Raw genomic sequence first — 21,527 nt, 5'->3', positions numbered from 1 at the left:
CATCTCTTTGGCAAGTGGAAAGGACTGGGGTGGAGAGAGAAAGGGTCTTATGCTCTGCTACTTGGAAGACTTGATAATAGTTATTAATCACTGATTTTTAACATGCAACAAAGTTGCAACTGATCAAAATAGATCCAAAAAATGAACCACTGACAACACTATTTCTGACTACAATTCGAGCTGGTTCTCATGTATAAGACCTATAAGCAGCCTAAGAAATCATGACAGTAATATGAAATTAACACTGAATCCCCATCAAATTGCTTTAATTTGCAAATATTCATGAAATACACTTTTCTGTTAAAAGTGACAGTCTTCTGTGAAGAGAACATCATGCAGCTTCATTTTATAATTACAATTTGAGGAAACTATCTATTTCAATATGCATTTTTATCCTGAGCATCCAATAAATACTGGCTTAGGTAAAAAACTAAAGCACTGGTAGATCTAGTGAAGCCCTTAATTCAGTGGTCCTCAACTTTCTTAATGCTGTGACCCTTAAATACAGTTCCTCATGCTGTGGTGAGACCCAACCATAAAATTATATTAATTGCTATTTCATAACTGTAATTTTGCTACTGTTATGAATCACAATGTAAATACCTATGCTTTCCAATCATCTTAGGTGAACCCTGTGAAAGGGTCATTCATCCACAAAAAGGTCACTACCTAAAGGTTGAGAATCTTAAATTGTGATGAGACAATAAATACTTTAAACCAGAATTATATAATATTATACAATGTATGCCTAGCACTGGTGCATTTGAAGTAACTATATTCTCTAACTCATTTATATAATTATCAAAAATGCTTTTCAGAATAGTGGGAAATCAATCCCCCTAATTTTCATGTTCATTTTATAGGTTAACTTAATACTCAAATATATCAAATGTATACACTACAATTATGTTTGTGTTAAAGGCAATTGTTATTCTGAGACCCGAAATACAGCAGTTTGGTTTATAAGTTCTATGTAAAATAGCCTAAAACAGAGGGAAGGGCTTTTATTAGGCCCTGGTAGCATTATTGATGAGTATATAATAGCATGGGACGTACCTACATTGCTGGCAGGCAGCAACATCATCTTACAAACCACTGATGGACTAAACAAGCTATTAATGATAGTTGCTTTTCAACACTCAAAATGGCCAGACTGTGCTGTTTGACCACAAAGACAAGCAGGTCATCACTTTCAAATGTTATACAATGTAAGAAACACAAATGAGACCTCTGTGGGGAGACGAAACCCACAGGCATGGCTCCAGAGTTCTGTTGCCATTCAACTATTAATAGAAAGCAAATCTCACTTAAAGCTGTAAATCCTTATAATTCTTTTATCAGAAGATTTATTATCACTTATTTTAATTGTCCTATGTTGAACACTGTATTATTAGTACTAGCATATCGCTACAGTCCTGAGAAATGTTAACAATTCAATACAGAGTAAAGGAGAGACAAAACAAACAAACAAACAAACAAAAAAACAACAACAACAAAGAAACTCAGTCCCTGAATTGTTCTTGCAGAGTATGGTGGATACTTTGTCCTCTATAATCTGTGGCATGTCCACCTCCCTAGGTTTATAAACTCACTTATTTACTATTCATAAGTCTCAGGCTCTGAGTTCAGTTTCTTCACCTGATCCAGAAACTGTCCTTTGCATTTCAAGACTAAACTTTTTAATGTATATTTCTCCCTAGTGGATCTCAGAACAACACTGGCTTCACTTCAAATTTCCTTAAATGCATAACCTCAGGTCCTTTTCTAGACCCTGAAAATCAGAATCTGCAATTAAATATGATTCTCAAGTGACTGGGACCCACGTCCATTTATTTATGTGACTTCTCTGAAAAGAGAACAAGAGACACTTTAGAAATACCATACTTCATTCTCCACAACTGTGCACCAGCATGTCAGTCCTTCTTTTTGGTAAGAAACAACAAAGAATACTAGTTTTCCTTTTAAACACTGACAACTTTTCAACATGGTCCATCTATTAACAATATTTCCTGACTCTAATCCCTCTACTAAGAGGAATGGGAATCATTCCATATACAGTTTGCCTAGATAACAACAATGGCTGTATTGTAATCAAATGGCAAGCTTTACCACCTGGACCTTTTCATGATAGAAATACTAAAAATGCATGTTCATAGCATTAATAATTAGAGGGATACATTAAAAACTCTGGGGAGAGTAAACATTTAAATTCAGGAGTTCAAAGGGGGGCCCAAGTTACTATATACTACATAATTTTAAAATATAAACTGGGAGAAAAACAACTTAATATGACAAAATCTTATGAGAGTTTGATTCTCTACAACTTTGGAAGATCACTAATCTGGAAACAAGGCAGAAGCAACATTATCATCAATCACTCCCTCTTCTCTGCCTGCAGAGAGACACTGAAAGACAAGCCGGAGTCAATGCTAGAAGGCCTTTTATCTGTACGTTATGCTTCTTCAGACAAATGCATTATTTCTTTAGTGTTATTAAAAGATCTGAGTAGACATTAGAAGTAGACTTTTCACTCATTTTCTGTATGTTTTAGTATGGCTACTGGGTCCTTTGAGATACTTTATGTTCAACTCTGCTGATGACTCTAGTAGGATGATTACTTAGGATTCAAAGGATGTGCTTGCCACTCAGTGATAGAACACCTGTTAGCATGTGCTTAGTGTTATGCAAGGCCCTGTATTTGAACACAGCACCACAGTTGTCTAAAAAGTAGTTTATAACATTTTCTTTTGTGAATTATTAATTTCTCTTTCTGAGGTAAAAATATCCACAGGCCACTTTTCATCATTAAGAGTAGTAGTAAGGTGAAATCATAGCCAGAATCACCAATAAAATGAATCCCTGGGGCTGGAGGGGGCTGGGAGAAAGCATGACACTGAAGGTCAGAAGACTGAGACCGTGGTTCCTAGAGGGTGATGGGCTTGGGAGGGAGGGGGCTGAAGTGGCAGCCCAGGGAGCAAGGCTTCTGAAAGGACAACTACAGAGGAGAAGACAGGGAAAGGCAACCAAAGTCCTAACAGTTCGACCACCACCTGCCACCTTCTACCTTCTCTCCCGTCCACCAGCATCTGTTAAAGAATCTGCACATCACTGTGTTGCACAAGAGGCCGTCCTTTATCTAGAAAGCATGTCTGCAAAGTGTCTAGATTAAAAATGATATGTAAAATCATTCTCCCATAAAACTTCTCTAAGATGTAAACAGAAAACAGAAATCAAAACATTTTTATAGCTTAAAAATTCTGTACCAGAAAATAATCCCAAAGCATAATACTTCAATAAATACCAAAGAAATCTTCACATGAAAATTCAAAATACAGAAACCAAAAAGGAAGATTATTTCAGAAATGAGGAACAATTACAATATGTACAAAGAATAATAAATTTGAATGAAAAATTAAAAGATTGGATAAAATGAGAATAAAAAAATTTAGACTGTGACTAAAGGCAGAGACAAGTAAAAGTTTATAGTACACACACACACAAAGACACACACAGACAGACATACACACACAGAGACACAAACATACACACAGTACCTGCAGACAGCAAAACAATGGAACAGAGCTAATATTTGATAGTATTATCCAAAACATTAATTTCATGAAATAATAAAACTTAAATCCATGCACAACAAAGATCAGTTTGTATTTACAAAGAAACAATGAACTTTTAGGCTTATCTGAGCTAAATAGGACATTAAAGAACAAAGAAAAATGACGATATCTCAAGGCAAAAATTAATAAATAAAATAAATAAAGGTACGTAAATCAGATTGGTAGAAGAGACATCAAGAAAAAAGTATATAACAAGGTATTAATAGAATCATATGAATCAACATAATGTAATGCAAGACAGGATTTACAGGAAGCTAAATTATCGTTCAAATGGTAAGACTCTAGAAAAACAGCTTGGAATAAGCAAGATGTCAGGAGCCTTCTGTGAGAACTATACCAGAATATGAGTTTCTTCTAAACAAGAGAAAAGTAGGGTGCTAACAGCAAACTGAAGCTAAAAACAATATACTTAATTTTAGAATCTTTTTTAAAACAACATGAGCAGACAGAGCAGCAGTATTTAACATACGTTCTAGTCAAGTACTAAAGACACAAGAGGAAGAACAGGGTGAAAAATGAGAGGGGAAGTCCTGGTCTGATGAGAGCAAACAGGGAATGTAAGGATGCATCTCAGCAGGCTGAGGAAGTGAACCAAAGGGAGAGAGAAAAGACTCCCACTACACCAAAACACACACTGCTCAACTTCAAAATAAGAGAAATCATTCTTAAAAGACAGACAGTTCTCCACAGCAGTGCGATGTATCTTACAGTGGCTTTTATTATGAATTATCTTTACAAATATTTTTAACAGTCTTGGAAGATACTGATGGAGGACCCCCGGCATAGAAGTGGTTCTATTACTTAAGTAGAATAACAAGCTTGTCATTCCTGTGAGCAAAAATTCACAGCCGCTTAAAGACTCCTACACCTTGAGTTCCTGAGCTGTCACACAACTCAGTGAGCACACAACCATCACTCCATGAAACTGGGGGTTCCAAGGAACCTATTATGCACAGATTATCTGTGTGCTGTTGGTAATAAAGCATTTTCTCTGACTCTGGAAGCTCACTTCTCCCACCATTTAGGAAAACATGTGGCAGGGATGCAAGATAAAGAAGGTGCGTTTGGAGGGAGCGGGGAGGGGACTGATGCTGTAACTATAGGCTGACTGCCAGGGCAAACAGAAAGAAGGAATGCAGGAAGAAGATGTGCTGCTTTTCAATAAGAGGAAACAGTCTAACTAGACTTTTATGATCTTTCTAATTCCTATCTGTGAGTGCCTGAGACTTGATCAGTGTCCTGTAGTAAAATGCTATTGTTCTGGTGTTTGCTCAACAAACACACACAATTCTTGTTAACAAGCACATTCTATCCCTGAACTCTTTTCCCCCCGTATTTTAAATATTCTGAAAACATGGTTTAGATCCAGGAATTATATCAGTATATAAGTGAATATGGATTTAAATAGGAATATACACACATCTGGGTATTCTTATAATGATCTGTTTTTTTTATTAACTACATACCACATTAGTTTTTTATATTGAAACAAACTGATTTTTTTTTATCAAGCAGCTATGTTAACTGATAGCATAAGATTATGAAAATAATTTTCTTACTTTTCTAAAAGGACAAAGCTACACCAAATGATAGGGGATTTGTTTCTGTTTTGGGTACTAGGGATCCAGCCCAGGGCCTCCTGCCTGCTACACAAACACTACTACCCAGCTACATTCTTCACACCTAGAATATGTTATGGGTAAAAATATGAAGGGTAGGTTTGAAATACTTGATGCTTTGAATTATACCACTTACACTATGTTTAGAAATGCTTTTGTCTTCTATGGTCTTGGCCTTCACCTTACAAACCCAAAGACAGGGCTCTTTATTATACTTTGTGCCATGTTCTCTTAAAATGTACAAATGCTGTTTTCACTCACATATAATACTTTTTAGATAATCAGTTATTTCATAATACCTCCCTTAATACCCATGTAGTTATATCAGTGTTTACTGAAAGGATATCAAAATACACATTATAAGACTTTCTAAAAGGAACAATTATACCTATTTTTTAGACTAAACCACAAAATCATGCAACATGTTTCTTAACTGTTCACCACAGCAATGCTCCCTATCCTTGAACATGTACAGATATTTTTCATGTCAAAGCATGTCAGAGATAAAACTATAATTTTGGAAATCTTATCAGAGAAAACCTAAGAAGGATGGCCTTGTTGGAAGGTCCTGAATTCTCCTTTTAAAGTCCTTTTTTTTTTTTTTTTTTTTTTTTTTTGGTGCTTCATTGGCAGCTCTGGGTATCTTTTAAAGCAAGTTGAATTATACATGGAATCAATCTTATTTAATTTATAAACTTTAAAAAAATATTATTATTTAGTGTGTATGCAGACATGCCAGTGCACAGGTGGAAGTCTCTGTGGATTTGGTTCTCTCCTTCATCCACCTTTCCAGGGGCTCCTGGGATTGAACTCAGGTCAGTAGGCTTCACCAAGGCAAGTGCCTGCAAAGTGTGAGACATCTCTCTATCTGCCTTAAGTAACATTATGGAAACATCTAGCAAGCAAGCTGATTCAGGAGACTCATGTGTCCAGTGCAGGTGAGAGCGTGATCATAGAAAGCAGTGCATTCCAGTGTATTGAACCTGATTTTTTAATCTTAAAGGAAGTATGTACAGTATTCTTGGCGGAATAAGGAAGCCTTCTCAATAGATAACTTTTGATTTTCTCATATAACTTTCCAGCAGTGTACCAAGATTCTCTTGTTTCCCAGCTAAAGAGTATTGCAAGGTTACTTTTCTTCTAACTAAAATTATTGCAGATTGTTTCAAGTGTACTGAAGGATCCATCTGTAACCAAGAAGCTATTTGAAATGGATACCTCCTGGGAGAAGAAAATCAGTTTTCTTCAGCTGAGTGGCACTGGGTCTCTCTACACACTCTAGGGAAGGCCCCATGCTCAGGAGTAGCTGATCAACACAAAACTCCACTTTTTTTTAAATGTGTGCTTTTTGTTTTGTTTTGCCATTTTTCTTTTTGCTATGTTTTTTGTTGTTGTTGTCGTTATTTGTTTGTATGTTTTGACTATTTTCTGAGAGAGAGAAAGAGAGAATGAAGTTTGGTAAATAGGGAGGTTGAGAAGATCTAGGAGGAGTTGGGAGAGTGGAACAAATATAATCAAATACAGCATATGAAAAAGAATAATGCCGATAAAAAAAAAAAAACTAGGGGAGGGGCTGACAGACATGAACATGCTAGGCAAGGGATCTTCCACTAAGCTATATCTCCAGCCCTGAAATGTTTCTTAACAATGGGGAACAACAGGGGGAGAATTTGGGCTCTATGAGAAGATATACAATCACATGTTTGAATAAGATGACATACTACCATTTCTTAATGCTTTTCCAATTTTTGATTTAAGAATGTTTCTTACTAAAGATATCTTATGTGGGAATTTTTTTGAATGCATTATAGTTTTCAATATTAAACAGCTAAGAGTTTTGAAAATATAACCCAAATTAGTATTCTTTGTAAATACATACTGGTACTTGAAGATTCCTTTAAAATAAAACCCAGGGTTTTAGAACTTCTAGTTTTAACAAACAAACAAAAATTCTTGTTCAAAGAGCTGTTATTTTTATTATTATAAATGGGGATTATTTTGATATGAAAAACAATTTGCAATAAAAGAGACACCTTAAGTCATTTAATCATTTCAAATGCTTTCTGCATTATTTAAAAGTAGGTTGAGAGATTTTAAAGAATTGTGTTTCATTAAGTTTTGTCTTTACTATGCTACATAAATTCTCTTTTCTTATGATTAAAGGAAGGTTATAACGAAATGATTGCTTGATGTACATTCATTTGTAGCAATTACATGAGCATTTGAATCTTCTATGGTTTGCATTTGCTCATTTCTGTGAATGATGTTAGGTAAGGCTGTTCTGTGATGGCGTTCAACCTTGCCTCTCGGTCTTCTTAATGTTTGAAAGTTTCTACTGTCCAGCAAATTGTTGTGAGAGAGATAGTGAGGGGAAGGGAAGGAAAGAGGGATGCAGAGAGAGGAAAAGAGAAAGAAACAGAATGGGCATCCATTCATACACAAGCATGCTTTGTTTTAATATATACTGGAAGGATAACAAGAAGTCAATAAAATTGAGTAAGAGTGGGTAAAGAATAGGCTAGAGAGGAAGGGACTGACATATCTCTGAGAAGACCACTATAAGATCTGATATCTGGAAGCAAGTTCATATCATACAGAATCAAATTTATGATGAAACCAACAAGAACAAATAAAAGCATTTAAGCCAGATGCAAACAGATATAAATAAGTCCAACTCTAGTTCAAATAAATAACATAAATATACTCAGTTGGGTAAAAGTAAACACAAATACCGAATTCTCTTTAGCAGTTTTGTGTTTCAGGTATGCAATAATTCTGAAACTATTGTATATGCATATAATTCAGCACATAAGTAGATACAATGATATTAAGAACTAGAGTTTTCACTTTGACAAGGGAAAAACAAGTATGATATGTGAGATAACAATGAAGAGTTCTGTGTCTTGGACTGGAATTCGGGTGTTGTATGACTCATGTATTTTTTTTTTTAAAAAACTTGTTTACATGCATGTGTGTGCATTTGTGTATGTTTGTTCATGTGTGCATATACACAGACACATCTTCTCGTGCGTGATGATACGTTCTTGTCATCCCAGCATTCAGGAGAAGGATGCAGAAAGACCTTGAGTTCAAAGCTACAAAAAGATCCTTCTCAAAAACAAAAAAGTCTTGACAAATGAATATTGATACAATAAAAATGAATTTTATATCTATCCAACTCTGTCATCTATCCAGTTATGTAATAAGAATTAAAATTCCTAGGGGTAAGGAAGTCATCAAGACGGTTCAGTGAATAAAAGCACTTGTTGCGCAGCCTGATCACCTGAGCTCCACTCCTGAAAGCACATGCGGGGGTGGGGGGTGGGGGGGAGCAACTCCAGGAAAGCTTTCTGATCTCCTCATGGTTGCCACAGCATATGCACTAAAGCACAGAGGCTGCCAGGAAGACAGGAAACATCATTTCAACTTTAAAAATCAAATTTACTATTTTCTGAGGAACACAGAAAATAAAATATAGAGAGGTTTATTAATTTATTTATTACACTGATTTATTTGGGAGTCTGATCTCTCCTTCCATAAAATGGGTTCCTGGGGTCTAGCTTGGGTCATAAGACTTATGGTACTGCATTTACCTACTGAGCCAACCACAGGCCTAAAATTTTCAATTAAATAAAAATTAAAAAGGGAATTACCAAAGTTCACTTTGACATTATAATATCAAATATCTTTTGATATAAACTACCAATTGATATAGGAGTATGATGCTCCAATTAACATTTTATTCTGATTTTATGTCCTAAATTACTTATGTAACTATTAAGTGACAATAGAAGCTTGGGAATACTTTTCAAAGATGAGAATCATAATGTCATTTACTTATTTTCAACAATCATAATGTTATTTACTCATTTCCAACAACTCTTCTAATGAAGTTAGATAGCTTTTTAAAAATTAGTCCTTTTTAGGAATATTTTGAAAGATCTAGGGTTTCTCGAGTCCCTTTGATATTAAAAGGAAAACTTTCTAACTCTGAAATTGCTGTGAGTGAAAATGAAGATGCCAGGTGAGGAGGGAGTAGCCAACATTCATTATACCCACCCGTGAAACTGTCAACGAGCAAAAGTAATCTTAAAACATGAACTGCCTCTTGCTACTGTGTTCCTTTTGTGGAAGCAGAACAAAAGTACATTAATAGTTAACAAAGCTAGAGTATGATATATGAATGAAGCCTCTCAATTTTAAAAGTACTTAGACTGTATTTACAAAAGATCACTACCATTAATTATTCAACATTTGGATTTGACCAGAAACCAGAGCATGAGTTTATAAGGCTCTGTTTAAATGAACTACTTAATGCTATGATGAACACTTTATCCAGTCAACTCAGTGGATTGTTATAAAGGGGCCTCTCCAATGTTTTAAATCAGTAGACAGATTTTAATGCTAAATCAGTTTAAATTTCATTTGTTCTTTAAAAATGCTTGCTCAAAACAAAATTGTGCATCTCAATTATTTTATATACTAAAACCAAATATAGTTTAAACCAATGCATTATTCATAAAGAAAGACATTAGGAAAAACAAAGCTGTGCATTTCTTTCAAAGCTGTTAAATCACTGGAACATACACATTTATACAAGCAATATTTGACTGTGTTTTGTTCAAAACATGTGCTTGTTTGTGTCAGATCAAGATACACCAAAAATCAACATTTTTTGCTTCTAATTAAAGCAATCATCAATCCAAGGATTGTCATTCATTTTATTTCATCTCTACATCAAAAAAAAAACTAATTTAAAAAAATTTAATTCCCTCGAAATGGTAAGATAAATGAAAAGGTGAGTTCCTTCACATAATACCAGTAGGCTGAGCCTTTGGGAACTGGTTGACTTTCAGTACAAGGTATTCAAAACTCATGCAAAAGTGTTCATTTAGGATGCAGATATCAAAGACGATGCAAATGTTCAAGAGGAACTTAGAACTTACCAGATGTTCTAATCCAGCTTTGATGTTTCCAGATTCCCTAAAAAAAAAAAAGAAGAGGAAGAATAAAAGTTCTAAATAGCTACTAAACCCCTGTCTGCTCTAATTTATGTTTACCTGAAAATACTTTATAAAACCTTAACATTTTTCATTTAGCTTTACTAAAGTTCATAATAACATTGCTTTTAATGGGGAAAATATCCACCAACAGAGAATATTTTTTAAAATTAGTATTAGCATTAAAAGTTTTATTTGAATAACAGAAAAAATGTTCAATTTTTCTGTCAGTAGAGAACAACAAAAAAATTTTCAGTATATTCTTTACTATTCACACAATGTTTATTTACATCAGTTTTTTAAAATTATGAAAATGTTCAACCTCAAAGTCTATCTACCAACTAGAAACTACAACTGTACACTTCTGAGTACACAGTTAAATAACAAAACACTGGCAAATGATTTTTGAACACTAATAATTTATAATTTATAATTACATTATAAATTAAGATCTATAATTATTATATTGAAAAAATATCAAAAAAATCAAATATGAGATACACAATATCTTGTTTTTGACTATAAAAAACTGCTTGTAGAATTAAAATTAAATATTTATATAAGTTGCAAAGACAATTTAGACATCTGATGAAGTATGGTAAATATGTAGATTTCTTTGAAGGTTTACTTTTTTAAGAAGTATTTTTTCTTTTATTTTTCAATTTGAATATAATTTCATCATTTTCTCCTTTCCTTTCTTTTGTCCAACCCTCTCATACAACCCTTCTTTGTCTCTTTGAAATTCATGACCTCTTTTTCATTGTTTTACATTCTTCTATGTATATATGTTTTGTTTACAGAACTAAATAGAACCTGATTGGTCATTGTGTTACTTGTATGTTTTCAGAGCTGACCATTTGGTATTGGAAATTCAATTGGAGTGCTCCTTCCTGGGGAGCTATTTCTCCCACTTTCAGCATCCCTGATTTGCCTGTAGTTCTTTGTGTAGGGTTAGAGCCTCATGATCTTTCCCCACACACCATGGCATGACTGTCACTGTCTTTGTGCAGCTCATATTTAGGCATTCATATTGGTGAGACTTTATGGGTGAAGCTTCTGACATGACTACAAGACATAATCTCACAGTAAACTCCTTGATCCTCTGGCTCTTCCAGTATTCCCATCCTTTCTTCTGCAATGTTCCCTGGGCCTTAGATGTACACATAGTTTTGTAGGAGTATCTGTTGAATCTGTGTTGATTGGTTGTGCCTTTCTGCAGTGGTGTCTGTCAGTTGTAAAAAGAAGTTTCTTTGATGAGGAATGAGAACAGTGGTTTTTTGTGGGTGTAAGGACAATATTTAGTGTAGCTGTGACATGCTGGTGGTCGCTGTTGGGGTTCACAGGAATCACAGCTGAGTAGCACTCATGCTTGTTTCACTCCCTTGGATGCTTGCCTGATGCCTTTTGGTGCACAGGGAGAACACAATCAGTTGAGTTCCCGCTCAGGGGCCTCTGGCCCTATGTTTTAAGTGCATGGAGAAGGTTGATATTTAAAATTTTTATGTATATGTGTGTGAGTGAGCCTGAGTGACTATATGTGTACCACATGCATGCAGTACCCCCGGAGACCAGAGGAGGCTGTATGAATCCCCAGGCACTAGCGCTAAGGGTGTTGGTAAGCCACTTGAGTCCTCTACAATGCCTAGTAAATGCTCTTAACTGCTGAGTCAGCCCCTGGGTGGTTTTTTTTTTAGACTATATCAGTTTATTAGTGACAAACCAACTTTGACTTTCCTACTCTGATCAAGCAGTATTTTAGTTCAGCATAATTAGAGGTCTTAGCAATTTTTTAAAGCATTTTATTTGGGTTGGAGAGATGGCTCAGAAGTTAGGAGTGTGTGCTGCTCTTGCAGAGGATCCTAGTTTGGTTGCCAGCACCCAAGCCAATGACCTCACAATTGCCTGTAACTCCAACTCCAGGGGATCCAATTTCCTCTTCTGAATTTCATGGGCACCTGAAATCACATGCACATACCCCACATATATACACATAATTAAAAATAAAATAAATCTAAATGTTGTATATGTGTGTTTCTATGTGAGGGAATATACACACATGAGTGTAGGTGCCTCCATAGTATAAAAGAGGGTTTTGGTCCCCTCTAACTGGCGTAATAGGCAGTTTAAATTCTGAGTTACGCTAATAACTGTATAATGCCCTCGTGAAAACAAAGATTTCTTTGCACTCCCGTTCAATTAAACAAATAATAATAAAAATTGAACTAATTATACACAGAGTCTCTGTTCACCCCTTGAAGTAATTTATTCTCGCCTCTTCTTAGGGTTATGTTGGCATTAGAGATTAGAGGATGAGTTTCACCAACCCTGACATCTCTACACTGAGTGTATAGTTTTGCTGAGGTGCTAGAAGCAGCAGAGACCTGTTAGAGAGAAGCCCAGGCAGCACAAGTGCTCATCTCCTCTTAGTATGTGGACCAGGCATTAGGAATGGAGGTTGGAAGCCATGAGTTAGCTTTCATGCAGCACAGCCCAAGGGATTAAAGTCAGGAAGATATGCAAAAACAGCAGAGTAAGACAGAGAAAGCTACATTTCCTGGAACTCGCTTTGTAGCCCAGGCTGACCTCAAACTCACAGGGATCCACCTGCCTCTGTCACCTGACCTCTGGGATTAAAGGTGTGCGATACCACACCTGGCTAAATTATATATTTTTTATATGTGTTTTGGATAGCACATCAGACAGAAAACTGGATGTTATTATTGGCACATCTCTTCATTCACTACCAACCAAAAGCAAACATAATCTACCAGAGTCTCTGTCATCTGATACCCTTAATTATTATCACCCAAGTACATTTTTCTGTTTCACAGGTGGCACCTTATTTAAGACTAGCCTCTTTTATCAGTTTCTCACTGGATCTCAGCGGCTCCTGCCCTTGTTCAGTGTCAAAGCAGCTTCCACAATAAAGGAAAATCTTTATAAGGTATAAGTTTTCTTAACACATGTATCCTGCCAAAGCTACATAACATGGTAAGTGACAGTAATAGCCAAAGTAGACAAACTATTAATCTAGTTTTCACTCTTAATGAGCTACGTGATCACACACACACACACACACACACACACACACACACACACACACACACAGCTATTTTCTTTCAGTCTCCTCAAATTCTCATATTATTAACAAACAATAAAATGAAAAACAAACTTTCAGTACTCCTAAACTATGTCTCAATGGAAGAAAATCTCTCCCTTACCCACAATATACAGAGTTCTATCAAAAATGTTCCTGTAACACCCTAGACATGTCCCATGACAGAATTTATTACAAGTCATTACAAATGTTCATTTAGTGTCCCAATTAAAGCACTGTAAAGAAAGCTCCTGGAGGAAATGCATTAAATGAAAAGGAATTTATATTCCAGCACCTACTTCACAACATCTGAATCAGAGCATGTGACCAGTTATAAGCATCTGCCAGCTTCAGCTTAGGTCTCTGTACAGCCTTGCCCAGTTCCATCTGACCTTAGTTACTTTCTATTATGATGATAAACACCAGGATCAAAGCAAGTTGAGAAGAAAAGGGTTTATTACAGCATACAGTTCATAAGTCAGGGCAGGAACAGAAGGCAAGAACCCATTGTCAAGAACTAAAGCAGAGACCATAGAGGGGTGCTACTTAGAGGCTTATTCCCCATGCCCAGAACCACCTGCCCAGGTTTGGCACCACCCACAATGGCCCAGGCTCTCCTCCATCAATCACTAATGAAGAAAATACACCATAGGACTGCCCACGGCAATCTGGTGGGGGTCTCTTCTCAATTTGGGTTCCCTCTTCTCAAATAACTGTAGCTTGGGTCACGCTGACATACATCTTCCAGCACAGCCCCTATCACCATGCCACAAAAAGAGCAAGGGGTTTCCACCTGTGAGGGGTCATCACAGATAGAAAGTAACATGAAGACATGGGGGTGGGAAAGGGTCTGTGTGCATGTGGAGTGCGGGTACTTTGCTTTGTTTTTAACCATGTTTTTGAAGGAGATGGAAAGGCTTAAAGCTGGACTAGAACAGTACAGTCTTACCACTTGAGCTCTCAAACTAACCTGGACTAAAATGCCAGGAAAGAAGAAGATTCCCAATAACATTCAGGAAAAAGAAATTTCTGAAATGATTCATGCAAGCCTAAAAGACAAAATAATTCAGAAAGGTTTCTAAAAAAGTATTTAAAAATGACCAGACAAATCTGAATGAAAGCTTTAAAGGCAAATGATTTTATATTCCTAGTCTCTTCCAAATTTATATATAAAACACCCCTCAAAACAACAAAGAAAAAGCAATGTGAGTTGTATTTATGTATTATTAAGATAATAAATATATTATCTTGGCTCTAGAAGCAGAATATCTAAATTCAAATTTAATCTCTATTACAAAACACCCACATAAGCTTAGTGATTACCCACCTGCACTGAAGCCACAAATATGCATTTAAGGAAAATTCACTACACAATATAAAGATAACTAGAACTTGCCTAATGCACAAGTTATTTTTAAAGAATATGCAATATAATACATACAAAGGTCCATTCAAAACTATAAGGTGCTATGGAAGTCATGTTGTGGCAGGTGGCATTTAAGACAAAAGATCTAAAAGTCATTACAGAAGTCTTAATGATTTTCTTTTTTAAATAGAGACACAAACTCCAAAACACTGATAAAGGGATCTTGGCACAAATGGTAGAAAACCTGTCCTCTTAGTGGTCTGTCTCTTGGGTTGTCCCTGTCATGACTTCATCAATATTTGTGCAACTCCTTTTGCCCTGTGCTGAAAGCAGACTTAATTCAATTATAGGTCTCAAAACTGATAAAATGGTCCTGAAGTGGAAAATGGGAAGAGATTATTGGCAAATGAATAAAGATTTGTATCGAACTAACACACAGGAGTACAGCGGGTCTTTTTTTTTTTTTTTTTTAATCATTCCCTGTCTTAAATCTTCTGGGAACCATGAGTTTCCCTTCCCCTCATGCAGCACATCGATTTCTGAATTAGACTGCAATATTAAATAATTAATATACTTGCCATGATTGATGTTCTGCATTAGTTGAATATTAGGTTATCAATCAAAATCCACTTGGTTTAATGTAATAATATTGAAAAAGTGTCACGAGTTGTTCATCCAATTTGTAGTTGAGGCAGCACAGATCGTAATGTTTGTAGAACAGGGCTCTAAAGCAGGAAAGGCAGGAGCTCCATACTGCAAGGCAGACGTGGTCAAACTGAGCCAAAGAGGAAACCATGTGCACCCACCCTATTGTCTTCATCATAGAAAAAGAGGCCATGACACTCAAAAACAACATAGTAATAATAGCAAAGGACTATTGTACTTTTGTTGCAAAGAAATTTAATTATTTTGCTAAGAGAAACATGTTCAAAGTTCAGAAACTTCCTATGATACACACTGTTTCCCCTTAAGAATTACCTAAACAAAAGCCTGTAATTTTTTTAATTTTGTTGTTTTAAGATCTAGTCTTACAAGGAAGGGATCAATTCTCTCTCTCTCTCTCTCTCTCTCTCTCTCTCTCTCTCTCTCTCTCTCTCTCTCTCTCTGTTTTGAGTACAATAACAACCAAAGACGTCACCATTAAGACTTGTAGTGGTCTACAGGAGTGACATTAAAAAACAATTAATGTGTATAGTTTAAAATACTCTTCCTTCTGATGATATTCTTTGATTCTCAATATTTAATACTTATCAAAATATTTATTAACTTAGGAAAAATAATTAATTCATTCTCAAGTAAATATTTTTCTAATTACATCCTATTATTCAATCAAAAATTTATTACTGATCTACTATAAAAGTAACATTTTAAAATAAATTTAAGTAAAAAGCCTCCAGAAAAGGTAACTTTTGATATGTGGAAACAAAAAAAATTAAGCATAAATAAAACCCTTTCAAAGAACAAGCTAAAATTAGAGTACTTCATTATAAAATACTAATAAAACATACTGCATATACTAATAGCAACATTAACATATTTCATTGACAAGTTATTAATAAATAAAACATTAAAAAGATTTGTAATCAGTAAATTATTCCACACAAGATATGCATTCACTTGATAATTTTGAAAAATAAAGAAATTCAATAAAAATTTTACATTAGGCTTTTGTCATGCACTATTTACATTATTCAATTTTAAAAGGTCAATGCAGACCTTTCTATACATAGAAGAGCTAGGATTACAGTTTGCTTTGTTTTTTCTCTTTATAAAGCCAAAACTACATGAACTGGATTTTTCAAGCATGTAGTAATCAAAGTTTATAAATGCCTACAAAAATACACAAATGAAAAAACCCCAGATTTTCTAAATGAAACAATTTATATATATCAGATTCTATTATGTACCCAATGTTATTCATGAAAACCCCAGATTTTCTAACTGAAACAACTATATATATATATATATATATATATATATATATATATATCAGATTCTATTATGTACCTAATCTTATTAATGAAAAATTTGAAACTACAAATATCTAAGGAAAATCTAAGTTCAATTTTCAGCTCTATAACTTAAAAAATGTATTGTTTGTCAAGTTTTATCTCTACTCAGCTTCACACCTTAAATTCAAATCTCAGATTAAAAAGATAATCAGTATACAATAATGTACAAGTCAATGAGTAAATACTAGTGACAATATGATAAATTAACCATAGGTATACCACTTTCAGAGTGAGAAATATCTTTATATAAGTTTTAGCTCTTTTAATCATCTTGAAATCTGTCTCTGCTTAATGTCAACAAATGAAAGTCATTCTTAGTTTTATACATGAAATAAATAGAAACTTTGGTACATTGGCTAAAACCAGAAAGAATGCTATATAGGCCGTGAAATAAGCAAACTTTAATACCCTAAATTATTTGAAAGATGGTAAAGATAAAGTATGTTAAAAAATAAGAAATCAAAAGCAAGTATCAGTCATTCACTTTTCATTTTAATTCAATAAAGAATATCTAATATCAGCATTAAGGTCCAAATTATTACTTCAAGAATTTTCAGTTTCCTTTTAATAAGTTAGCTTAGCATTCTTGGCACTTTTTTCTTTGTATGAGAATTTCTTGAAAGTTAGTGGCTCTATGTGTATATTCACATTACATTCAAAATGGTGGTTTTTAAGAATTTGTATTTTATGTGTACTTTTTGTCTGATCAATTATTATTTGCATTAAGCTATACCCTAGAATATAGATCATTTGCACAGTAAGTATGCTATGATTATTAAATTTTAAATACCATTCTCTTCCTAACATTTTAAAGAAAAGCATTAGTGAGTATCTACAATGTCAAGCCAAGCTGAAATCAAACATGCTAAGCACCATGTTGTGATGACACCCAGTGAACTTACTCCAATGGGAGACCGAGCCTTTAGGTCGGCATGGATAATTAAGCTACTTAAAGGCCTCCAGGTAAACAGCTTCTGGTATTCACAAAGGCCCATGGGAGAAGACAAGAGACCCAATATTTCTTTCTTTTCTTTTTTCTTTTTTGAGACCCAATATTTCTTAAGTCATACTCTAGATTACATGTTCCATGGAAAAGTAAGCGAATTTGTCCCTTGATTTGTTCCAAAAGAATCCATTTTGAAAACTTCTTCAAACCCAAGAGACTTGGAACACAAAGCACCTTGGATTGCCGGGGGGCGGGGCAGGGGGAAGCAGTACAGAAGGGTTGCTTACTGAGCACCTTCATGTTTTAAAGAGTTATAAGAATCACAACATAAAAACACCAGGAATATTGAGACATGGTGTCTACATCTTAGATACTTCAAACTGCATTGCCAAACCAAAGGTAATATGGAAAACTTTGAATGTTCATCCAGGTAGAAAAATATATAGTACATAAGCTACTTGATCTTCTAGTCTCTATAGACAGATACACATTTCTCATCCAAGTCATCTGTCTGTCCCCTAAGGCTATCTTTCTCAACATATTGTTCCAAGGAGTCACAGCCAGTCATCTGGAATTAGCAGGTGACATGGCAACACCCCTCTCAGTCTATGTCCTTCACCTAATTTAAGAAAAGTTCAAAAAAGAAGAAACTGACTTATATATTAGAGTGTCTGGGAAAGGGTTCAAAGGGAAGGATGATGATGTTGGCTGGCTCCTGAAGGACTGATTACATTTGGGTAGACCAAGGAAGCAGAAAAGAAGACAGGCATGTGAGCTCAAGGCTTAGCATGACAAGAGGTGAACCATGGAAAGTGATCTGCCCAGAGAGGATGAATTAAAGGTAATATAAACTCAATTCTTCAATTCAAAATAACTTCATTATGTAAATTTTCATGTTCATGATGTATGGTTCTATGGAGTGTCCACTGTGGGGAAAAAAAAAAGCCTAGAACTCATGTAGAAGTTGAAAGCTATTTTTCTTAACCAGTAAGTGTACCCTAGTGTGGGGGCTGCAAACACAAGACACTAAAAGGCACAGACGTGCCATATGGGCCAGAAGTAACTTTGCAAACAATAAATGCTCATTGCAGACAAACTCAAATCACATCTGGTTCTAATTAAGAATAAAATGAAAGGCACCTGAATATCACCAGCCAGTGATAATAACTTCAGTATGTTATAGCTTTCCAAGACATTTTTATACAACACATAAATACAATTATTTTCCTTACAAATGAGATCATCAGACATAATTGTGTAGAATCAATATGTTATTACTTAATTATATACTGTAATCAGTTTAACTATCAAAAACGATCCCTACATATAACATTTTAAATGTTTCTATGCTATTCTGTTCACAGATTTACAATATGCTAGCTTATTTATTATTGTTGGACATTTGAGGTGATATAAATTCTTATTAACAGTAAAATTGATTGTTTTAAATAGTTTCCACAAATAATTTACAAATTTTTATGTAATTTTAATTTACTTTGAGGATCAGGTATATGTAGTGGGTAGCCATTCTAGCTTTGACCTGGAAGTTTCAACCCCCATTGAGGCTTTGTTAATGGTCACAACTACAAGGTGGGGCTGAGAGAGGACGCTGAAGACCCGAGTTCTGGATGCTGGGGCGCTCTTGACTCCCGGACCCTGGACGCTGGAGGTAGACTGAGCAGAGTTCTCTAGAGAACACCGCCAGACTGTGCTACACCTTTCCCAGACCCTGCAACCTACCTATCCCTTCATTTGTAAGTTACACCACTAAATAAACCTTCCTTTTAACTACATAGAGTGGCCTTAATAATTTCACCAATAGGTATAAGTAATTTCAGAAAGGAGTAAAACAATATCTATACTACTTAACCATAAAAACAGTATATTCATTTGTTATATTTACACAACTATCATTTAAATCCAATTTCCACTTTCCAAAGGTCCACTACAGAGAATTATGTCCCAACAATGTCATAAAAGCACTATCTGCCAAAATGTATGACTTGTGTCAACAGTCTCCAAATAGTTACAAAGTAAAAACCTTTGTCTACATCTGCTAGAATCGAAAGAACATGCAATACTTGTATATTTCAAAAATGTCAGCAATTCAAGGGTCATCAGTCAGCTCTTCAGTTACTAAAGGCTTGTGATGCTCTCTCCTTCTACTTGCAACACCCCCATTTAAGCAGAGTGGTAAACTTCAGGAGAGAACAGAACTCAAACTGTCCTCTCAGCTTAGAATTCAAGTCTTGCTCATGTCAAATTAATTAGCATTTTTGCATGTGTCTATTTGTACAGTGTGAATGTATGCTTGTATGTGTGTTCAATGTGTGTGGAAACCCATCTGTGTGTGGATGCATGAGCATGTGCACATGAAGGCCTGAGAGTGATGTTGTGTGTCTTTCTCAAATGCTCTCCATCTTCTTGATTGAGTCAACCCACCCATATGGCTAGTCTGTCTTATGAACCTTCTTGGAGGATGTCATCTCCACCCTCAGAGTGCTGGTGACAGCTATGCCCAGCTGGAAGATGAGGATTCAAACTCCAGCCCTCAAGCTCGAATAGGCAGAAAGCACTTTACCTATGGAGCCACTGCCCCAGCCCTAATTGCTGTTTTTTTTTGTTTGTTTGTTGTTGTTGTTGTTGTTTGTTTTGTTTTGCTTTGTTCTAAGTCTTTGCACTCCTTGGCTTTAGTCAAACCACTTGTCTAACTGAACTGATTTTCTTAGAGATTCAGCTTCTGAGGAAACACAATATATTTGTCAAGCACATAGTTAATTGAAACTTTAAAGGTCTATCATAAAAATATAGTTAATGATATTTATAGGTGAAATAAGTGAAGCTTAGAGAGATCAAACAGGTCATACATTATACATTTCAGATAGAAAAAGGAAGATTTGGATTAGGCTGCCTCAATTGTAATGATGGTAAACTTTATTACTGTCAATCTTGAAAAACAATAACATCAATAATGAAATAAATTTTGCAGTATTCTTCTGCTCTGTAATTGGCATTAAGATTGCAGAGAAGGTTTTAAGCACATATGGGTCTAAGCAAAATGAAAAATCCTCATTAATAGTCTCACATGTTGCATGTGCTGAGTCTGGTCATTTACAATTTATGTTTCTACCAATATTCACAAGAGAAAGATCACAAGAGATTGCTAACATATATAAACAAATAGTACAGTGCACAGAAAATGTCTGCAGAAATCAACTAGATGTCATTTTGCACATAACAATGAAGAAATGATGGTTCTGCTGCAATGCAAAGGTTCAAGGACTAAGGTCTCTCACACACTGCAGCTAGAGCAGAAATAACATTTTCTAGACGGTAATTGGGAAAATACAACAAAATTATTTTTTATTTAAATTTATAATTTATTTATACAGATCAGGAAACATTTCTACTTATATTTTTCATATTTTAAAAAATTCTTAACAATCCTTAAAACCTTTGACCTGACAACGTTCTACTTCTCTAAGTTTAGTTCAATGAAATAGTCATAAGATATTAATAACCTTGTTGTATTTAATTTTCCAAAATGAAAACAAACCAAATGTCCAGTACTGGGAAGTAAAATATTAATATCAATAAAACAGACTTATACAACCATTAAAATGATGATGTAATTGTGTATTTTCACAAAACTGTTCTTGTGGTATATTAATTTTAAAGTATATTTCAGAATGATAGAATACCTACACTTGTAAAATAAAGTTATATGCATTCATGTGTACAATAGGGTTCGTCTGTGTTATATAAATAGATACAAACTAAAATGAAAACACTACTGATGAATACCCTCTATAATTATTCTAACCCTTTCTTTTCATTGTTGTGTAAAATGTTTGC

At 34.9% G+C, this 21,527-nt stretch overlaps 1 protein-coding gene across 1 annotated transcript in view; it reads right to left on the bottom strand.

Moving 5' to 3' along the window:
- Rsrc1 (arginine and serine rich coiled-coil 1) overlaps positions 1-21,527 on the bottom strand; it is a 327,279-nt gene that overhangs the window by 151,578 nt on the left and 154,174 nt on the right. The window contains exon 10 of the mRNA XM_076575307.1: positions 10,198-10,234. Within this exon, the coding sequence (XP_076431422.1) occupies positions 10,198-10,234 (37 nt within the window). The remainder of the gene's footprint in view (positions 1-10,197; positions 10,235-21,527) is intronic.

Source organism: Peromyscus maniculatus, chromosome 6, assembly GCF_049852395.1.
Source record: "Peromyscus maniculatus bairdii isolate BWxNUB_F1_BW_parent chromosome 6, HU_Pman_BW_mat_3.1, whole genome shotgun sequence".
In the NCBI taxonomy this organism is placed as follows: domain Eukaryota; kingdom Metazoa; phylum Chordata; class Mammalia; order Rodentia; family Cricetidae; genus Peromyscus; species Peromyscus maniculatus.
The sequence above is the reverse complement of the archived record's forward strand: the minus strand, read 5'-3'. Positions and strand labels throughout refer to the sequence as shown.